The sequence below is a fragment of the Phlebotomus papatasi genome, chromosome 2, assembly GCF_024763615.1.
Source record: "Phlebotomus papatasi isolate M1 chromosome 2, Ppap_2.1, whole genome shotgun sequence".
Taxonomy (NCBI): domain Eukaryota; kingdom Metazoa; phylum Arthropoda; class Insecta; order Diptera; family Psychodidae; genus Phlebotomus; species Phlebotomus papatasi.
This window is the reverse complement of record NC_077223.1, coordinates 15,423,993-15,447,168: the sequence shown is the minus strand read 5'-3', so window position 1 is coordinate 15,447,168 and position 23,176 is coordinate 15,423,993. Positions and strand designations below refer to the sequence as shown.

The following is a 23,176-nucleotide window of genomic DNA, read 5'->3' as shown; positions in this document are numbered from 1 at the left end:
GCCCGTATAAGGCTTGGGTAGCCATATGGCTTATGTGCTCTAATTTATTATTACTCAAAAATGATTGGAAAAACTTATTTAGAAACTAGATTATTAGGGCAAAAATTTATTAGATTCTGAAGAATCAAATAAACTGCGTTGCTGATTAAAATTGTAAGACCGTCAAGAACTGGCTTCAATCAGTGGTCTAAAGACGATCTTAGGGATAAGCAGTTAAAAATGAATGAATGAAATGAATGACTCAAGAGTGAAGATGTATTAAACAACGAAAAGCAGATTTTAAGAAGCCTCACGACTAGTTTTCTTGTTCTTAAAAAAAGGTCAATAACTTGAAATAATCAGGACAGGACTACTAAATCAGTTAATCAATATACTTTGTTTTCTAAAATAAAAGAGGTTAATTATTCAGTTATGACTTTAGTGATTTGTTATTTAAATTAAATCAGACTTATGGAAAAATGTCTGGAAAATGCATTTATTCGGCTTTTATCAAAAAACACATTGTTTTTTTTTTTTGTTGAAATACAACAAAGTATTATGGAATTTTTAAAAAGTGTGAAATTTATTGCTTTTTCACCAATAAACTGGGAGGTATAATTGAAAATGTGATGATGGCACGCGCTTCGGTCGTTTAATAAAATGATGGACGGGATGGACGTATTTGAGGAAGCATTCTAAAAATATTTCATTTTAATATTTCTCAAATTAACACATGATTGCAATAAATTAGTGATAAGTTTTCTTTTCATTATAAATATGAGATTAAATTGCTGTTTTTCCTCGAATGCTATATTTAAAAAAAGAAGCTTCACAATGACGTAGAAATCAAATATTGAGAAATAGATTGAGTGGATTCTCTAATAGCTCCATGATCTATTAATACAGTCACAGTCTGTCCAATAAGTCATCTTTCTTAATTTACACGATGTCACAGAATTTTCCACGCGGTTTTTCCTCTACACAGCTGCTCAAAATGGGAATTTGAGGATAATCCGATAGCAGATAAGTATCAGAATCAGCAATCAGACCTGCTTATTCCCATTGAAAATGATATTTTTTGGGGAGCATAAATCGCATAAATTTGTATTTGCAACAAGTTCACGGTTAAGATTTCTCAGTCAGATCAGATGAATTGATATATTTGACAGATATGTGAGTCTCTTCTTTGACTTGTTCCATCAAGAGATTGATCCAATGGTCACATTTTGTTTATTATTCGCAATAAATTTTATTTATATAAAATATTTCAACATACATATATAGCTTCTTTCATATTTTCGTATGATGACCATTGAAAAAGGAGACCTTCACAATCATTTTCTTCCCATCGGATTCTCTGTCTCTTTCCCCAACTTAACATTAAATACAATATTTATTAGAAAAGTCATCGTATGAAACACTCATTGCAAAATGTAAATCAACTTGGGCTCCTTTTGATCATTTTCCAACATTGAACAATAATATAAAACAGACTTTCAGTAATAACACTACAGATAATTTCTACAAATTATATTTTTTTTTTTGTTTTTACAAAGTGTAAAACACACATTTACAACAGTGTCTCTCTTGGTACAATGCTAAATATCCTTTTATTAAAGCCTCACATCATCTACCAAAAAAAAAATCTCTTTGATCTAAAAAAAAAGTTCAATATAGTTCATATAAAAAATTTTCTTTCGTCACAAATTTAAAAATAAAACCATAACAAAAATGCATTTGTTCGAAGTTCCATCGAATTCGGTCCAAAACCGCGTTATCTTGCTTCAAAGGAATGTTCAATTAGTTCAGATTCATCGTCTGGAGTAAAGAGTCACGTGATGTGAATTGCAAGAATTCTACGTTAGAATTGTTATTCAAATTAAGACAAAAATTGTATTTTGGCGAGAAAAAAATCGTTGCGGCACTTCTTCGTTTTCGGACATCAGTTTCATTTTTTTTTGTTTCTTTGTTCATTCACAAAAATTCTAATCTAAATTATATTCTCATTATTCTCTACTTGCACCAACAACATACCCTTTTGCAGCCAAAACTCCGCGACATTTTACATGCACCTGAAATCTGATTGTCCATTTTGGTGAGAAATTCTTCACGTCTAGTTCACCAGAGAGAGTTTCTTTGGACAGAATTTCTAAAAGAAAAAAAAAGAAATACAAAAGTTGCATAAGGCCCTGCAGAAATTGTGAGAGGGAAGAATTTGTGATTTTCCTGTTAATTGTCGACATTCTTGTAAAACAATTTGTGTATCAGTCGAAATAAATTTCTTAGTCAATTTACCAATCGTATCAATTGCAATTGTGTTTAAGTGTTATTTGCAAAATGCAATTAGATATTGTAAGAAATGCTGCTATTATACACGTCGCATTTGTGGCAAAAGTTCATGTGATTTATGCTCATTTTCTCATCTTTCGAAAGTTGTTTTTTTTTAAATCTCGCGAAAGGACACGAAAGATGGAATGGAAGATTTTCTACCATGGAATGATCGATTTTTTTCGAAATTAACACGACAGCGCCTCTTTTGGTTGCGTTACAAACTTAGAATGTCCTGATAGCTTTTATATAACTCATAAACCTTTCCAAACTGTCCAAGTTTAACCCAATCGATCCATAAATGCAAAAGTTATTCAATCCAAAAACAAAAAGACTGAAACAACCTGAGCTTTTGACTGGGAAGACCCCTATACGGGCATCAGACCTAAGACTTAGCCAACAGGCTTAACATTTCTAATTCCTAATCGGGCACGATTTTTCAGAAAATTGTTGTTTAGGATTGGATTATAAGGGCAAATGATTCATTAGTTTTTGAAAAATCAATAAAATTGCTTGTTATTTAGATTTTTGAGACCTTCGAAAACTGGGCTAAACCTCCTGTCTGAAGCCGAAACTAGGGTCATTCACTAAAAGTCGGACAGCGCTGAAAATCGGACACATTGGTTCGTTATTTTAGGAGAGATTCATTAAAGAGAGAGGCAAAGTTAACCTCGTCAGATCGGGCAGAGATTTTGCCTGGCACATGTCATTAATTTCTATTTCTTTTTCTTTTGAAAAAAAAACCTCTTTTGTAAAAAAAATTACAGAAATTTTCAATACCTTTCCAGAATGGTTAAACTTATCCTCAACGGAAAATTAATTCGGTTACAAATGTTAATAATTTATCTAATTTCTGTATTATGTCGCTTGAATCAACAATTATCATATCAGTTATATTCTTTTTTCTCAATTCGTAAAGATATTGATGATTCAAGAAAGAAATGCAAAAAAGACTGACTAAAAATACAAACTTGTCTACTTTCATTTTGAAAACCTTGACCTTCGCTAAGTGTTACAAAAATGTAAATTTTGAAATATTCTAACTAGGATAAATCACTTAAAATAAAAAATAAATGGCTATGACACCGTTACATGAGTTTAATTTCTACATTAAGAAAAAAAGAGGCTACGATTAACTTTTGTTCGTCATAACTTTAACACTTTTCGGGTGTAAAAATATATCAACATTTTTTAATGTTAATTTTACACATTTTGAAGGTAAAATCAACATGAAAAAAGGATAACTTTAACCCATAATACACCTAAAAAGCATAATATTTACACCGATTTAGGATCAATACTGCAGGGTAAAATTAACATTTCCGGAATGTTATTTTGACTTTTTCGGATTTCTCTCAAGTGCATTCTTTATTTCGAACATAGCTTTCCAAAAATCCATAAAAAAAAAATCAAACTTCCTCTGTATTTTAAGACAAATTTTTAAATGTTAAATTTTTAAATCAATCTTTAAATGATTCACTCTGATAATGATTTTTAATTTTATAGTGTCAATTGTCCTTAGGCCTATAACAAATACGTAACAAACTTTACAATAACGAAATTGAAATGAAAAAGTCGAATTCTTTAACGATTTTCTTAACTTTAAAGCTAGTGTAAAGGGCCTTTTTAACTTTTAAATAAATGCAGGACATTTTAACGCAACATTGAAAGATATGAAGTGTCATTAACCCTTTAAGGGCATTAGGGACAAGAGGGTCAAAAATTGGGGGTAAAAAATCGCCTTTTCTAACTTCTTAAAACAAAATATAACTTTAGCCCTTTAAGGACGAGTGGGATACCGGTGTCCTAAAGAACAAAATCATTTTTTTATTATAAAAAATTTTCTTACTGTCTAAAGTCAGAAAAACTGTCTTTTTGGGACACCGGTGTCCCACTCGTCCTTAAAGCATTAGAAGGCAGTGAAAAAAAGTTTTTGGGACACCGGTGTCCCTATCATCCTTAAAGAATGGCAGATCTTAAATTTTGACACTAAATATTTAATTTTAATAGGTAATTCAATAAGTCCGTTAGGATAGATAAAAAATTATGATTGGTCAAATTCGAATTTATTTATCAAGATTAGGCAATCTTTTTATCCTGCACAGAAAAAAAAATTTTGTAAAATTGTTTGTAAATGTTTGTGAAATTCTATGGCAGACTTACGAAATGCTCGTGGATCGTATAACCCACAAACAAGTTCGTAAAATTTTGTACTTTTTTCACAAACAATGTGCGTATCATTTGACGAACATTTTTTGTACTTTAAAACATTTGTTCGTAAATGTTCGTAAGCACACAAAAAATGTTCGTAAAATTTTGTCATTTTTCGTAATTTTTTGTTTGTCTAGCAAAAATTTACGAACAAATGACAATTTTACAAAATTTTACGAACTTGTTTGTGGGTTATACGATTCACGAGCATTTCGTGAGTCTGCCAGGATTTCACAAACATTTACGAACAATTTTACAAAATATTTTTTTTCTGTGTATTCTAAAAGGAATCCCTCAAAAATGCTTTAAAATTAGAATTTTTTCCACCTCTGGGAAATTGGAAAACTCATGGGTACTCTCGTCCCCAAAAGAACGAAAAGGAGACAAACTTCAATTTTCCAAAAGCCAATAATATCAATTTTGTGAATTATTTTTGCGTGTCAAATGACTCCTTTACAATGTTGATCACTAAAACAAGAAGAATTATTGACCACTATCTTGTGGGATGTCTTCACGAGTTTTGACCAAAAATATCTAAGCTCAGGAGTAAATTAGGATCCTGCAAAAAATATTCTAGATTTGGACATCCTTATAGTTTGCAATCATCCACAAGAATCGGATTTTTATCGATTTTAAATAGAACAAAAAAATTATTTTTTTCCAAGGGTACCCAGAGTCCCAAAGGAGACGAAAGAGTTAACGGTTGATTTAACGGTTTAAATAAAAAGAATTTGAAAGATGGCTGATTCAGATTTTTTAATAGTAGCGCCATCTATGTGTTATCCTACGGATTTATTGAATGACCTATTGGATTAAATCTTTTATTGTCCTTTATCTCAAAATTGAGGGGTTCCTCTGCTAAGTTAAGAGTTAATGATGCTGTATCTATTCCAATCTTGCAAGAATATTTTTTGTAATTAAAGGCCTTAGTCAAAGAAAACTTAAAGAACTCACAGAACTTGTCATTTCATCTTCGTTTTTTGTGAAATTTGTTACAAAAGGTTTATTGAAAATTGATATTTAAATTTAAAAATCTGTAACAGAGGATCCGAATTAATTTTTATGACTCGGGCACACCTTTTAGATCAAGAAAATTTCATGAAGTCGAATTTCGTATCCCTTTCTTTCTCACGTGTTTTGCATAATGTCTATCTCATTCTCTCGCACTCTTCTTCTTCTCTTAAACATCACTCCAAATTCAATTTAGCTCAATCGAATTTGGTATGCGAAAGGAGATAGTTATTTATGTAAAACATGTGAGAAAGAAAGGGTTTCGAATTTCGACTTCATGAAATTTTCCTGATCTAAAAGGTGTCCCGTAGCCATTAAAACCGATTTAAAAATTTGACGATTGTATATTTTTCTTAGAATTTACGCGATGTCAAATGTCAAATCAAGCTTTTTTTAAAAGATTTCCTTAATTTCAAAGCTGCTTAGTTGTTCCAATTTTTTTTAAAGTAATAGTCTCTTCTACAAATTGGAAGCAATTTTCGTCAAAACTCGCATTTTTGACAGAATTTTGATGAACAGTGCGGACGATTTCCTTCAAAAGAGCAATTTTTGATGAAAAACGCTTAAAATGTGTAGACACCCTAATGCCCTAGATACACTTACGCTTAAGCTGAGAGACGACTTAGTGAAAAATGATGGAAATGAAGTTTAACCATTATTTCAAATATAATTATGCTAAGCTGTCTCTCGGCTAATCCTCAAGTCTGTCAAATCCCTAAGGGCCTTGACAGACATGAGGATTAGCCGAGAGACGGCTTAGCGTAATTATATTAGAAATAATTTTTAAAGTGTATTTAAATCATTTTCCACTAAGTCGTCTCTCGGCTTAAGTCGTAAGTGTGTCTAGGGCATAAGGTTCGCTTAGCTTAGGGCCCTAAACTCGGACTGATTTAGCCTGTAAAATTTGACAGTAAAGGATTAGGTGAAAAACTTTATGTAAAGGATCTCTAATCGATGATCCTAGGCTCTCAGTGTACCTATAGGATAAATCTTCACTGCCAAATTTCACAGGCTGAGTATTCTCCAAAATCAGCAAGAGTCTACTTTGATTCCTTATTATGACTGATGCCTTATTAGCCTTAAACTCGGAATAGGACGTCTTTAATTTTTGACACTAAATATTTTAAAGTTTTTTTTTAAAATTAGAATTGTAAGGCACTTGTACAAAAATAAAGGATTCCAAACACAAAATAATTTTTATCCAGACAATTAATTAGTCCCCTGTAATTTCGAAAGACGATACATGATCACATGTAAAAATTTTATTATATTCCGAGCGTCACAAGAAGTTATGCCATTTGCGCTGCGTATCATCAAAATTATTTTAAAAGGTATAAATTGTGTGAATTTCATTTGTCAATATTACTAATTCGTAAGATACCACGGGAATTGTAGAGGGGAAACTCTATTAAGTTAAAAGGTCAGGGTAAATCAAATGCGAGCACTTTTAACTATTCATGCGAGCCTCTTTTCAATTCCACACTGTCGAAATATTCAAATTTCGACCAGATTCCAAATATTTGTGCCCTTCATAAATTGCTAATTAATGTTGACAGAGATTAAATGACTCACCTTCTGGATCACTGTGGGTCAATAGTTGAATATCGTTCTGATGGCAAAACTCCTGAAGAGGCGGAGGAACCACACAGCATGTACTAATGTTGATCTGGGCGATGGATGGATGGAATTCTGAAGTGCTGTAGAGTTCCTTCAGGGAGTTCACGTCCAAATCTGCAATGCCTAATTGACAAATCTGGCAAACAGGAAGTAAAATTAGGTCAAGAAAGAGATATGGGAAAGATGGCAAAGGGGGGTCAGGTCACCTTCTTTTCAATTGCATACTGTTCCATTTCCTTCCACAACGCCTTGAGGTCCCGGATGGCATCTGAATGTCCTCCTGTCCAATCCATAACACTCTCCTTGGTCTCATCACTGTCTCCTCCATTCACTGCCACCCCATTCGTTGTCGTCCTACCCTGAGGATGGTAAGCCAGTATGAGATTGTCCAGGCACTCTACACCCAACACCTCAAAGAGTGTCTCAATGGCACTCTTGAGATTTCCCGTCGAACTGGTGTTGAGGAACAATTTGGCTCCAATCTTCACATTTGCCCTCTCGTGCTCTGTCACCTTCTCCTTCAAATCATCGCTGGATCGTGTGACTTTGACGGAAGTAATTCCTGCTTTAGCCACATCAATTGAAGCAGCATCAAGTGTGGCTTTCAGGCAGTCCACCAACTGAGAACAAAAAAAACGTCCAACAATCTTGACAATGTTATCTGACAATTCAAGCTCATCAAATGCCCAACTGATAAAAACTTTCAAGTATTTCCCCGGAGAAAAAAAAATCATGAATAAACAATTATACCAATTATACAGATAGAATTTCGATTTCACCACTTTACGGAAATTCTATATCATCAAGCTAATTTCTCTCTATCTCTTCTTATATATTTATAATGACATTGTTTATATTTTCTAAATATAAAGAATTTTAATTGAACATTTAAAAGGGAAATTTAAAGAGAAGCAAACTTATAGCAGTTTGATAAACTTATCATTAAACACTTTACTTTTTATTGAACGATAAGAAAACCAAAATAAAAATTTTAAGGTCAAATACTTAGCGGTAGTGTGTAAATGAGTATTAAAAAATTATATTTGGTCAGTGATAATTTCATGCAAGTTCTGGAAATGGAAAAATAAACAAAAAAATAGCTTAACTCAGAACCTGCTCCAAAAAAGTAGTTCAAGTACTTGTACTAGATTAACTGTCTACTCACAGGGAATATTCTATTTTTTGGCTTCAGATGAATTTACGGAACTTAGGGGGGTCTGGGGCTACTTTGAGCTATGGGGCTACATTGTTATGGGATTTTTCACATATTTTTAAAGGACACTGGGTCTTAACATGATGCAATTTGGATAGATAAAACAAATGTGGATCAAAATAAAATAATTGTAAGGATTAGCTTCATTTAGAAATACACTAGATCCTGGCATTATGCACATTTTTCGAGACCGAAAAAAAAAACGCGAAATGCCATTATGCCTCGAAAAAATTTGCACATGATTGAAAATTACCAATATTATAGTTGAAAAATTTTCAACAATGTTGTTTAATTTAAAAATGTGTAAAATTTTAACACTTTAATAGTGTGAAATCGGACAAATTAATTATTTAATTGCGATCTGTGTAAAATTTCTCACTATTATAGTCATAAAAAAATTTTCGACAATGTTTTATAATTTAAAACTGTTGAAAAATTCCAAAAATTACCACTATTAGGGGGAAATGGGGCACATTTGAAAGTGGGGCACCTTTAAAATCGAAATTTTTTACCTATTTTTAAATAAAATTGAGCCTTATCGTGATATAAATTAGTTGCACAAACAGATTAAGAAGCTAAGTTACATTGTGATATGGCTCAGTTCCACTTAAATATAGGAGAAAAATCCCAATTTCAAAGGTGCCCCACTTCCCCCTATAGTATGATTATAGTTTTTCACATTATTATAGTGTAAAAAATACACAACTTCATGGTATTCTTTGTCACATGATCAAAAATTACCACTATTATAGTTTGATTATAATTTTTCACACTGTTAAGCCTTGTGTATTTCAACAAAATTTGTTGACTTTTTAAACAAAAGTTGTTGAATTTTCAGACAAAAGTTGTTGAATTTTCAAACAAAAGTTGTGTAAAAATTGTTGAATTTCCATTTAAGACATATACTTCAGTCGAGATGCCTTTCATTGGGCAAAAGTCATATAGGGTCGGAGGAACGTCTGTTCGACAGGGAACCCCTATTGACACTTTTGTCAAAATGTTGAAAATTATTTAATGTATCCAGTAAAATATAAGTAATATAACGTTTTTTCTTTAATATACCTTTTACTATAAACAGAGATGGTATAATTTCGTATCCCAAATGGTACAGAGTAGGGTGTCAATAGGTGCTGACACGAGTTCTTAAAGTGTCAATAGACGTTCCTTTCACCTTACAGTAGAGTTTCTCAAATTTGGGGGGTATAGATGACATTTCTCACTCCTCAAATTTGAACGATATTTTCAAAAACGTAACGGAATTCATGTGAAATGCATTTTCTCTAAATTAAGAAAGATAACTTTAGGGAATTATCAATGTAATTTATTGTTAAAGAAATGGAATTTGTTGAGGAAGTTCATATAATACAATAATATTGAGGAAACAAGAGAGAAAAATAGTTCTAATTCAGACTCTACGCAAAAAATTCTTCACATAACTTCAAATTTTACATTTTGAACTCAACCGTCGTTCAAATTTGAGGAACTCGACTGTAACATCAAATATTTATATGCATAATAAGTATATCGCATTAGGAAGGATCCCGAGTACAGGAAAAAACATTACGAGTACAGGCAAAAAAAACTAAAATAAACGAAATGAAATGAAAATTCAACAATTTTTGAGTTTCCACACAAAAATTCAACAATTTTTAAATTCAACAACTCCAAATTCAACAACTTTAAATTAAAGTATTAAATTAAATAAGTAGTCAATGAATTAGACATTTCGCATGAAGGTCAATTTCCTGCTCTTACCTACTCATTTTGTGAAATTGAAAAGAAAATTTTAGCGTATTTTTTCTACTAACGTAAATATTCTACTTCTTACAGTTTCTCATTTTAACTAGAAATAGGAAAGAAATTAAGAGTATTTTCTGCGTTTTCTTTTTAAAAAGGTTGTGCGGGACAACGAAAAATTTCCCACCACGAGATGCAGCTGTCAAACGAATGAAATGAAGAAGAAGAAACAAAATATTTTGCCATTCATTCTACACTCGCGACATCTACAATTACGGGGAAATTGCCTGTTTACATCTACCCCAAATGCTGTTTTCTGACCAATTATTAATTCTTTTAAAATAATGAGAATCTCAATTTTTCTAGTAAATGCATTAATATAATCCTAAAAGATGTAGGAAAGAACTGGCATTGCTACATTTCGATTATTTTACATAATTTTTAATTTCCAGGTGGAAATCCAAATCACCAAAATAATCGAAATATCAACATTTTCGGGAAAAATGATTTTTATTTTTAAAGTATTAGGATTTTATTGACCAATTCATCTGTAGACATACATCCCCATGGAATCTATGAATGCTTATGTGTTTTATCCTCTGGAGTCTTAAAATTAATGAAAAAAAAATTACAGTGTTTACAACTACCCCTGTTTACTACTACCCCAGTTCCCCCTAATCCTGAAGGACTTAATGCCGGGACTGTGAGTGTAAGCGAAAAATCAAATATCAATGTAGCCCCACAGCTCAAAGTAGCCCCACCTCCCTCTACTCTGGAGAGACCGTTTTTTTTTTTTTTCAAAACGGTCTCGGAAAATCAAGGCCAAACGGTTAAATTTGTAAAGAGATCAAATCAGAATGCATTAAAATTTGATCGTAGAACGTTTCGCTGATTTGGTTTATCAGTTTCATTTATATTATTGATTTTCGGTCAGTAAAAAGCGTCTCGTTCTTAAAGAGTTAAACCAAAATTTGTATATGATTTGGATAAACTGACATAAAGCTGATATACACTTAGGTGAAATGTTAGCCAGAATATGCTCTACGATTTTGTCGAAGGACTTAATATTACCGTTTGCTCTGAATCAAGATAATTAATTTTACAGTGCCCACTCCGTTATCCGGATGGATTTTTTAAGTTTGTTCAAAGTCTCGAAAATAATATAAGTTCTTTTTGTAGAATTAGAATAAAAGTTTTAAAGAAGCCCGTCAAAACATTGCTCTATCTGCCGATCTTACTCGGAAATTTTTTGAATCGTAACGGTATATTCCAATATATATTCAGAAAAAATCTGTATATTTTCGGCAGAATTTCTGCCTAGAAAATCTGCAAAGTGTCCATTATTTCACAAAAATATTGTTGATTTATGAAGAAGCTTTAGAGTGTATAAAGAAAATGATATGTTCTGCTTAGCTTAATTCATTTTCATTGCTGAACATACATGCATACATGACCTCAAAATTATTTTAAATGTAACCGTCGATAACGCATCCGGATTACGCTGATTAGAGAGCGGGCACTCTATTTGGTTTTGAAAACTCGTTTTTGAACAGAACGTCACTTGCGTCTATGTGACGAACTTCAACTTTGCCGTAGAATTGTAGAATTTTGTAACATCTTTCGCGTAAGCATTTGAACACGATTGGGTCACCGGTGACCCAATACACCCTTGTAAAGTTATATTTTGCTCTAGAAAGAAAGAAAAATGGTTTTTCCTGATTTTAAATTTGTTACCGCTTTTCCTTTAAAAAACCAAATTTTTTATACCAAAACGATAAAAACGGACAAGTAGCATAATAAGCAGAAGTTGAGACAATTGAGGATCCGGAGAATGGTTTGCGGAAACTTCGTATTTCACATTTAGTATTTTTTCGTATTTGGAGTCTTAGTTTTTCGATTGTGAAGTGTGGAGCCCCTAGTGTTGATCCCACGTAGTTCAAATGTTTTAGAAAGTTATACCGTATTGTGAAACCTTCATTTGCGCTCCTGCTCAACAAATTCAGTCAAATAGCCACTGTTTCTTAAGAAATTCCCTAGGGAAATTTAAAGAATTTCATCCAGTCCCAGGTTCTAAAACGCCCCTTATTGATCAGTTTTTGACAATTAGACCCAGAGCTAGAGCCAAATTCACGAATTTAAAAGTGTCTATGTATATTTATTTCTTCTGAGGTTTTAACACATTTGAATTTTCTTCATTTATATAGTTAGTATCATCAGTTTTGTGGAAAATTACTGGAAAATTTCTTGTTAAAAAATTCAACAAAAATTTGTATGATATTTTTTTTTAATAATGAAGATATACCATATCATTTTGTATATTTTGTGTAATAAATAAAAATAAAAATTAAAGTGATTTTTTTCTGAATTTTGGTATAGTTTCAACTAAAACCTTAATTATTTAATTTTAATTTAAGTAAGATTATTAAGAATCTTACCCAATGTTTAATCTTTCTTTTAAACTTGAGTGGCAAATCAAGAATGCTTATGTGACCTTGTTTATATTTTTCAAAAATTCTATAACACTTAACTGTTTTAGTGATTTATCAAAGTTATTTGATAGTTTCTGTTATTTTAGGAAGATAAAAAGATTAAAGAAATGTATCGAAATAAGGCAAATAATGACATCTAATCGTCTGAACAAAACCGTAAGTTCATATCCCAAACCGTTCTTCTACTAAATGAGCTTTCGTTAACCGAATTGATTTTTTTTCTTATAAGTTCTGAAAGAGTCTGTGGTAAAATCGGTAAAATAGTCACTTTTCAATTATTAAAAAGATTAGGAATAGTAAAATAAAATTGCTTATCTCCCGCTTGCTGGGTGACTTGCGGAACAGAGCATGCTTCGATATTGTGTCCGCTTTCTGCACTTCATTCTCAAGGCCAATTCTCCTAATTCTAGTCGCTTCTGAGATGTTTCTATCGCATGACGCAATTGTTTTGGGGCTCCACCAAATAACCGTGACGTCATGTGCATGATACATTTTGCTTGTCAATCAAATGAGTCGATTTTGTTGCTCAATGTTATGCAAGACGCCAGATGAGTTCTCTCTTTTGAAGAGACTCAAGGATTCCCAGAAATAAATACAGACTCGTTTGGAGCCGGTTACATAAGAAAATACGAATAATTCACCATGGCTCTAGACGGGGAGGATCAATTCAATTGCTTTTCTATTTCTCATTGCAAAAACAATCCAATAAATCTGCCAAAATGAGTTGATGGCATTCCACCTTACCTCTTCCGATGTCTTCTGACCGGCCTTCTTGTTCACACTCAACACATTTCCCGTGTTGATGACGACGTCCAAATACTGCTGTAGGTTCTCAAGAGGCATCCTCACTCTCCGTTGCTGCACAATCACGCACTATTTCAGAAGATTTTTCACTTGAAAACGGGAGAACAAACTCTTCTCAACACTTCCAGCGTGTGAATTGATATAAAAACTCCACCAGCGCCGTAAGTAGCTGAACTCACAACTATCTACCCCAGTTCCCACGTTACCTCAGATTCTCCTATAATCATCCTACGATATTTCCAAAGTTACATTGGATTGATCTGAAATCTTTCACTTCGAAGGTACACTAGCCTAGAGTGCTCTAAGAAAAAGCGCTCTAGGAAAATCGTTGATTTTGAGGTTTGAGTCTTTACTGAAAAAGGCTCCAATTCGTTCCCGCCAAAATTAATAATAATGATACCATCGTGTTGAATATCGACTTCAAGTATACATACATTGTATATATTTTCTTTAGTCCATCAATGCTCAACTTGAACTACAAGGTGTAACTTTACATAACGTCGATTCCTTGGGCATAGCAGGATTGGCAAAAAAAAAGTAAAACGAAGAAAGGTCCAAAACGTGACCCCAAATGTAAACTATTTCTATATTATTTATGTTGTTGTCGCTTGCGATTGGAATTTCAATCACTTATTTTCATACACTTGCCGTTTCGAATTATTTACGAATTTATACCGCATAGCAGTTGGAGTGGTGGCTAAAGAGCACAAAAAGACGATATAAGATTGAAATGACTAAAAGATGTGGGCAAATGGTTAATACATTGTGCTCGATATTAAACACAGGGTGTGCTGTAAACTACTAAAAACTTTGGTTTAGTAAATCTGTCCTCGGATATATTCCTCTAATTCAGTCTTATTAATAGCATAAAATATTAGTGTTCAAAATAAGGTTCAATCTACCACATTTAGATCGGGAAAATTACACGAAATTGAAATTTCTATCCCTTTTTCTCATTTTTATACAGGGGGAAGTGCGGCAGTTTTGAATTAGGGTGAATAGGAGCAACTTTGAAATAGGGCTTTTTTCTCATTTTCTTTAAATGGAACTAGTTCTTACCTTGATTCATTTCAGCTCCACATAAGCTAATTTCAAGCTAAATGACTAAGGACCTTGACAGACTTGAGGATTAGCCGAGAGACGGCTTAGTGTAATTTTATTAGAAATAATGGTTAAACTACATTTCCATCATTTTCCACTAAGCCGTCTCTCGGCTTTGTCTAGGGCATAAGGGTCAGTTCCAGTTATAAATAGTAGAAAGCTCTATTTCAAAGGTGCTCCAATTCAAAGATGCCCCACTTATCCCTCCCACTATTTTGTAATACGTTTAAGAAAAAAGGATGGAAATTTTGATTTGAAGGTATTTTAATATTGTAGATTGAAGCAGTTAAATAGTGAAATATATGAAAAAAAAAACAAATATTAAAAAATATAAACCATTTAATTTAACTGATCGAACTCCGAGGGAGAGCAGTATATACAATCCGATTTTTTTTTCAATTTTGGATCATCCTGGCTTTCAAACGGTGAGTGTGATATTCACTTCCGTTCTTCGATGACCCCCCCCCCCTTCCACAAGTCAAAATACGGCTTAAGCCGAGATACGGATTAACGTACTTATAATAAAAATAATGATTAGATTACATTCCAAACAGTATCCCAATAAACCGTCTTTAGGCTTAAGCCATAAGTCTCTCTGTCCCTCTAGGGCATTAGGTGTTTTCGTTAATTTTTATATATATTTTAGAGGTAGTCCAGCTGAATACTTTGTCCTGGACTGGACACCTTTCACTGGAAAAATCGCCATTTTGTATTATTCAATGTCAAAGTTCAGGCACCCTTGAAGGCTTATTTTTCAACCTATTTGGTCAAATTTGGATTCATTTGAAAGGTTTTGAAGTTCTAAATCTAAACCCTACTGCATCGGTCTCAATCGGCGATGGATCTGTACAATTTCTTAAAATTAAATTTAATTTTAATTGTTTCTTAAAATATATTCAGGATCAGTTTTTAACTTCAAATAGATTTTAAACTGATCTTTTTAAATAGATTTTAAACTGATAAGCACTCAAAAGATTACGGAAAAAATTACGCACAGTTTCTTCTTGGAAGTTCGAGCGATTTGGAAAGTCTCGGCCGATTTATCACCCCTTTTTTACTGAGTAAAATGATTTTTTTAAATATCAAAATTGAATTTTTGATTTATCAAATTCATTAATTTACTCATTAAAAATGTTTTTCTCAAATTAAAAACTCATTGTCTTTCTTTAACCAAAACTTAATGATATTTTACGCATTTTTATTTTTTTCGTTACTGACCAAAACTAACCTTATATGTACTCCTTGTTTGTACAGTGGTCTATCGAAAATATGACAGAAAAGTTTATTTTTGGCTAAATTAGACACTGGCACTGAAATGTTCTAGTACTAGATTATCTTAGAAAATATTTAGCAAATACCAATTTAATAAAATTAAAATTTGCTAAGTTAATTGATTTGAAAATTTAATTTGTCTAAATTTATTTATTTCTCTTCACAAATTATACCAAAAAAAAAGAATTTGTTTTAAGATAATGTGGCCCCGACAACAAATTATTCAATATGTCTTGTTCATACTCTGTAAAAAAGCATTATAAATTTTCTCTGAATTTATTAACACCTTTAAATTTAAGAGGATGGGGTAATTTTAAATAGTTGATCTTTATTCAAGACCAATAGAAATTCATTTTAAGAAATCTAACTAAGAATAGGTTAACTTCAGGTTACTCTTCAAGAAGATTACACTCGAGATTCCCGATTTTCTTGTGATTTCTCAGTTAGAGTATTGGGTAGATCTGTTCTGCAAAATTTTTAGAGACAAATCACAGATTTGACCACGCAGAAAAACCGGTATGATGAAACGATTAACTCCCTTGGATCCCCTGATGTATCTGAAGGGAGTTTAATTCCGCAATTTAGTGACTTTAACTAAGAAGAACAGCAAATTTCTCATGAATATTGGCTCCCTAAAAACGTACAACTTAACAAATATATAATTTTGTTGTACAGAAAAATCGTCAATCAGAGATCATCTTCAAATAGACTCAGGACTCAGGACCTAAATGAGTGCTGTAATCGAAAAACTGAGCTAAAAGTTACAAGCTATGTTTGACTATTACCTCGACTTTAACTAATTTCACAATGCACTTCAACCAGGGCGGAGCATTCTCATACATTTTCCGTACAAAAGTATGATTATATTTTTTCTTAAATGATTTTTTTAGTTTTAGTATAAAGCCAAACGCTATCATTTTAAAACTTTTACCAAAAGAAAGAATTTCTAATGTTATGTTATTGGCTCATCGAGGATAACAGTTCCTAAAACCTATATGAAAAAGACGTAAAATTCGCAATTTTTTGAATTTTTCTGACAAATTTTCTATTTATAACACCAGCAATATTTTAAATTCAATAAAAATATATTCTCAGTACATGTGCCTACCATTTCGTGTTATATTTATTTTTGTGGGATCTAAGACTTAAAAATTATAAAGTATTTAAGAAAAATATACCATTTCTGAATTGAAATGCTCCATCCGTTAGTTAATCATCCTAGACTTCAACCCATCAATCTCGGAGATTCAAGAATGATGAATTAGAGCACTCATTGCCGTGTTTAGTGGTTAAAGTACTGGCCTATAACGAGAAGTCCTTAGATCAATCCTAGATATGCAGGAATTTATGCTATCCCCACACATTGGGCAAGATAAAATAATGAATGTCACTCGTTCTGATTGATCATTCATTACACAAAAATACCTACATTTGATATGAATGTAAGTCTAGAAATTAGGGGAAACGATCCCAAACTTCGTAATGACTAAAAAAAAATCCTATGCTTTTTCCTCCAGTTTTTAAATGCGATGAGTCACATTTGAGAGGAAACGTTTAGTCATTACGAAGCATGGGCACTTTCCCCTATATTACGCAAAATTAAGAATTTTATTTTTCACAAGGTTTCAATTAGATCCATATTCATTACTAATTGATAAATAATTCTTTTCCAAAAGCAAGATTTATATAGAAAAAAAAAAGAAATATATAAAGTTTGAGTCATGCTGATATTTGAAGCTTTCGTTTAATTTACTATACTGAGCTTTAAAATTGAGCGAGATTGGAGGCAAAAGAAGTTAGTAGGAGTGAGATAAAATAAAATAAATTGACTCTCGTGCGCGTTTTTGACCGACAAATAATACCATGAGGGTATTATGACGTGAAAAGAACAGTTTAACTTTTTGAGCACCATCAAAGAACCAGGAAAAAAAAATCTACAATAGAACATATGAGTAGATTTCCTCGTCAACATCTTTAATTGGAAACATTCACCTTCACTGAATAATTTCACTAAAAGACTCACGAAATATAGGTAGTCTGTTGATTGAGAATATTTAGTTATTTTGGGGCTTTGGAACAATGTGAGCTGTTGGTCGAAGATTAGTGGCGATGAGCATTAAAAAAAGAGAACTACGTTATTGCCTTCATCTTCTTGAGAAACCAAAACAAAGATATAAGTTTCATTGAATGGAAAAGGATGGAGGGAAAAATGATTCCGCAATTGTACTATTTGGAGTCGTTTTTTTTGTTCTCATCTTCTTCTGAATTGTGGCATCAGACATTTTTTGCTGGCCGTGGAATTCTTGGTGATTTGTGGTGCAGCTGGAGGCTTAAAGTTGCCAATAAACCTTGAAGACTCTCAGCAAATGGACAATGAAGTCTCATCAGACGGCGCGAAGTGAGAGGTAGCTTTTGGAAAGACAATCACCTGCGAAATATCGCTATAAAATTCCTCCATCAGCTACTTCTTAGACATCATGAGATGATGCAAAAGGAATGAAGATGGAAGTGAAAAATGTATTACATTTCTTGATGATGTAGCTAATAGACATGGCAAAAAAAAAAGTGTTTTTCAGAGAGAAAATGAAATGGAAATCAAAGAGTTGTGAAATGGTTATAATTTAATAAATTATTTCCATACCTACTGCATCAGCACTTTTTGCAATTACTCTCAATCCATTCTCCCAGCACCAATGGAATTTTGCAGAGATAATAATCCGGAACAAATTATCTAACTTCCCAATTTGATTTGCTGACTGAATAAATTTCAAAGTCTTGCAAAATCGATGAATGAATATTACAGCATATTTTTTTTTTCTTTTTCATTTTATTGAGATGTATTTCTTTGCATATTTGTATATGTTATCAATTGCAATTATTTCTTATAATTATACTGTTTAGTCTGCATAATAAATTACACTCAATCAATTAGCATTGTTCAATTTAATGCATGAAAAATAATATTTACAAGAAAAGATAACTAACTTCCTCAAAACTCACAACAAATATAACCTTTGTATCATTTATATGTGTGTGAATTTAAATATTTTTCTTTTTTTTTTATTTTCGGAAATCAATTTCACCGGTAATACATTCAAAATATAATTTTACTTTTTTTCAAAACTTGTTTTTTTTGCATGTAAGTTCCTACGAGGTAAAATCGTAAAGATCCACTCATTATGTCACACATTTATTGGTATTAAATTCTTCAATCGGATTTACATTTCGATCCGACAACTTATCTGTCTTCTCATAAAAACAGCGAAAAAAATTTACAATTTAAATGATATTTAAAATTGCATTTGATGGAAAAAAGCTTTGTACGTGAAACATCTTCGGAATATCAACTAAAAACTGTGTGTTTTTTAATCTACTACATATTTTTCGTTTGTGCTTTTTTTTGCCATTCATGCATCAAATTCTAACCTTCAATAGATATTTGAAAGATGATCTTTTTTTGCCATTTATATAAAACTATACAGCAGATGACTTTCTAAAGTGTGTTTTGTGAATGAACAGAAAAAATAGGTATGTTATACTTGTATCGAGATAATCACAGAATTAAGAACTATTTTAACATTTCTGTAGCTCAAATATTGGGCATCATTCTCTCATTTAGCCGTGGGATTTTTTAGAAATTTGAGGTTATAAAGGACATAACCTAAAAATTTAGTAAATACTTTTTTACGTGGCACGAACTTAGAAATTCCTTATTCAAATTAAATTATTATTGCTAAATTTAAAACTTTATCGGACTACATTTCAAGTAACACTCTAAACTTTATGGTTTTGCAGAATTTTGTAACTAAGATATTATAGGGTTATGTATTTTCAGAGTTCTCATGTTGCTTTTTATTCAGTCAGAGTGCTTTTTATAAGTCAAATGGGACAATTTTAACAAATTCAAAGCCTTACACAAAAGTTGACACCCAAAATTCTGATTAGGGAAAGGTTTTCTGGCTTTGCACACACTTCGGTTTTGAATATTTCATATTTTTACTGTGTTCCATTAATAAATCTGACCTAATTTTTTCATGAAATGTATAACTTCTCTGGTTATTAAAATATATTGCTATTTGGTCAGATTGATTAAAGGAATATGGGAAAAATATAAAGTGTTCGAAGCCAGAATGTGTGCGAAGCCTAAAAGCTTTCTCCTACATAAGTTTCATTGGTCAATTAAGATGTTCTTCTTTAGGGATTTTTTTTGTAAATTCACAATAGGTTGCATTGTTTGAAGAAAAAGATTACGTAAAATGACATACAGTAGAACCCCGCTATAGGCCATCGCTCTATAGTCCACAATTTATCGACCGTTGATTTCAAAACACTGATTTTAAGTTAGGTTATATTTTTTTAGTACGCAACATTCAATGTTGTCATAATTATTTTAATATTTTTGGCAAATTTTATTGAGTAGGGGAAAGTACTCTCCCTTCGAACGTTCATGCCTTCGAATAATGTGAATTTCTTTTGTTTTTCGTAAGAAATTTACACTAAACTATTACGGAATTATCAACAATTGATGATAAGCCAACTAATATTTAATAGAAATGTGTAAGTCTCTTAGGAAAACCTAAAGAAAATTCATATTATTCGAAGGCATGAACGTTCGAAGGGAGAGTACTTTCCCCTAGTTGTGGTAATTGTGATCCATAAATAAAGAGAACGAGGACAAATACCACAATCGCAAAGAAATTGGAAGCCGTCGAGCAATTTCAATACTAAAAGTCATTGATTTTAAAAAATGACATGGACTATAGTGTGCGACTCAAGTGTCAAATCTGGAACCAAATATGGCCTATAGCGAGGCTCTACTGTAACTACAAATAGTTAATTTAATATGACCGGAAATAGTTTAAAAATTTCTCGTACATAAAAAAGAAATATACTAATATTTTTATCTTCCAAAAGTCATAAACTGCCATGTTCAATTTGAATTTATGTGAGAAACTCATCAAACGTAAAAACATAACCATAAAACGAATGGGTTTTCATGGGCAACTTTAAAGTGTTAAATTTACTTTAAGGGATGACTTACATGGGTTTTCTTTACCAAAAAGAAATGTACCTTGTTTAAGCGAAAGCTTAACCAAAAGGCTAACGTTACAAATTTTCAAATAGAGGTTATGTCAAAAGATATTTTATTTATAAATCCAAAATTAATTTATTTGACACATAAGCTACCATAGAATTGCAGAGAATTTAAATATTGGAGAACTTTAAAGTCTTTCTTGCATTAAAAAGTCAAGATTTTTTAAGGTTATGTCCAACATAACCTCATATTCCAAAATTATCCTTTTTGGCCACAGGTAAATGTGTCAGAACAAGAAAGAATGAGACCAATAAATCAACAAAAATGGTATTGTATTGTGTTTGCTTGCAAAATTTGGAGATATTGCATTGAAAATTAAACCTTTAAGTACCTATCTATATGATATTTTTACTAACAAATGTATACTTTTGCATTTTTTCACTATATCTTACACAATTTCTATGCGGTATTCGCTACACTTTCATCTATTTTCTTCCTAACACATTTTTAAACACTGAAGATATTGTTGATTTTTTTTATATGAAAACAGGGAAACACAAAAATGTCATCGAATTTGTCTTCCTAAATAAGAGGAAGACCACTATTAATAATCTCATAGTAATCGCTCCTATGATGTGCAGTAATGCAATAATATTATGCATAATGTGGGAGTGAAAAATTCGTTATGTGATTCTTTAACATTTCGATTAATTGGCACAAGAGAAAGTTTTAGTTGCACTCTAGTTGCGTGCAACTTAGCTATTGGTGTGTTTCTTCTGGCGCGATCCAATCACTCTGTAAATATCCTGGGAAGGGATATCTTTGTAGAGATTCTCTGAGGGACTTTTGGAATTCTCTCGATGACCCAGAGAACGTCGTCCCGTGAAGGATGAATCCCGGATTAGGGGCATTCGTGACCAGAATCGCAGCAAAACTGGCTTTTGTTGCTTTGTTGAATTTCTACCCCAGGTTGGTGGGTACCAGGAGGATTGTTTTCTGTTAGCTGCCCCTGTACCCCTTCCAGGATTTGAGTCAGTCTGAGTTGTTGTAGTTGGTGGTCTTCGTGTGACAGACTCGGGTATCAGACGATTTATATTTGGCAAAAAGCGATGGGACGCTGGTCCAGGGAATCTTATGAGATCCCCCTTGAACTCATCCGGAGGATCTTCCTCCTCTTCACCCGTGGGGAATCTTATCCTATTTCTCGGCCTCTCTGTAGTTCTAATCTGAACAGGACTTGCTGTTGTTACCTTTTCTACTGGTTCGACAGTTGTTACCACTTTTGTCTCAATTCTCGAATGAGTCATTTCTTGAGGTGTTTCAGTTGTTCTCTCCCCAGTTATTGGATTTTTAAGATGATGATAGACAAAACGATTGTTGGCATCAATCTTCTCCATAGCGGCATCTTTTTGCTCCTGATGAATCACCATTTCTCGCATCTTCTTCTCTGAATCACTCTCATCCAGAACCCCAAGAAGTTCCTTTCCCCCATCGAACTGAGTCGTGTCATCCACAGTCTCAGTGGTAGAGATTAAGATGTTAGGGATGGGTGTAACAATCAGTACGGACTCCTTTCGACTTGGTTTAAATTTATCCGTGATGATGACGACGCGTTTCTCCTCAATTGGACGCCTATTTGACTCCACTGTGGAAGACGTTGATGAAGATGTTGAAGTCTGTGGTAATGGTGATGTTGTAATTGACTCTGTGACTTCATCTGTTGTAGTTTCCTCTAAATCTGTACTCTGTGTCATGCTACTTACATCTAAAACCAAATCATCTCTCTCGAGGTCGATCTTAAGGGTACTGTTCCTAATAGAGTTTCTCATTTCATCTTCCTCCCGGGTCAAATTATCTCTGCCATCCTCAGTTACCGTTTGTATAGTGGATGATTCATCTGTACTTTGCTCAGTGGATACCTCTGTCGTGGATTGTGTAGCCCTTTCCTCCTCAACAGCAATCTCAGTCGTTGAACTTTCTAAACCCTCGAGAGATGATCCAGTTGTATTTGTGGGCATTTCCGATGAAATCTCAGAGATGGGCATACTTGTGAAATTTTCCGTGGTGACTGTTTCGGTGATATCTTCAGTAGCATCCTCACTGGATGCTAGAGACATATCAGTTGTGAACTGAAAAAAAAAGATTGAAAATAAATTTTTAATCCCAAATATTAAAATTTTAGAAAGAAATCGGATTTCATGGTCAGATAATCCCTTGATATTTCTCTTTAATGCACTGTCATGCAATAATCTATACTTTAAGAAGCTTATTATTGCTACATAATTGAATATGCTAAGATTTAGCTCAAAACTATTTTGTTATTGAAAACTACTTACAAATCCCAGAGATTCGGTTTATCAATGTCATTAACAGCAAAAA

At 32.6% G+C, this 23,176-nt stretch overlaps 2 protein-coding genes across 15 annotated transcripts in view; both read right to left on the bottom strand.

Moving 5' to 3' along the window:
• Positions 1-1,203: 1,203 nt before the first annotated feature.
• On the bottom strand, positions 1,204-13,567 carry LOC129802759 (glutamate--cysteine ligase regulatory subunit). Its single transcript, XM_055848828.1, has 4 exons — positions 13,330-13,567; positions 7,353-7,766; positions 7,102-7,282; positions 1,204-2,128 (listed from the first exon to the last, which is right to left on the bottom strand). Exons 1-4 carry the CDS (start codon positions 13,426-13,428, stop codon positions 1,986-1,988), a joined length of 837 nt encoding a protein of 278 aa, XP_055704803.1. The 5' UTR covers positions 13,429-13,567; the 3' UTR covers positions 1,204-1,985.
• Positions 13,568-18,808: 5,241 nt separating this feature from the next.
• The window catches only part of LOC129802758 (uncharacterized), a 66,111-nt gene continuing 61,743 nt past the window's right edge, over positions 18,809-23,176 (bottom strand). For 12 of the 14 annotated variants that reach the window (XM_055848815.1, XM_055848825.1, XM_055848827.1 and 9 more), the window contains one exon: positions 18,809-22,926. In XM_055848815.1, the coding sequence (XP_055704790.1) occupies positions 21,553-22,926 (1,374 nt within the window). In that variant the 3' untranslated portion in view covers positions 18,809-21,552. The remainder of the gene's footprint in view (positions 22,927-23,176) is intronic. The other 2 variants (XR_008751816.1, XR_008751815.1) reach the window with 2 other exon arrangements.

Excerpts from the sequence above, each read along its gene's own strand:
- LOC129802759 (XM_055848828.1), bottom strand. The coding sequence starts at position 13,428 with ATGCCTCTTGAGAACCTACAGCAGTATTTGGACGTCGTCATCAACACG. Across the intron at positions 7,283-7,352 it reads AGTATGCAATTGAAAAGAAG|ATTTGTCAATTAGGCATTGC; the intron begins GTGACCTGACCC and ends CCTGTTTGCCAG. Across the intron at positions 2,129-7,101 it reads GACCCACAGTGATCCAGAAG|AAATTCTGTCCAAAGAAACT; the intron begins GTGAGTCATTTA and ends TTTTTCTTTTAG.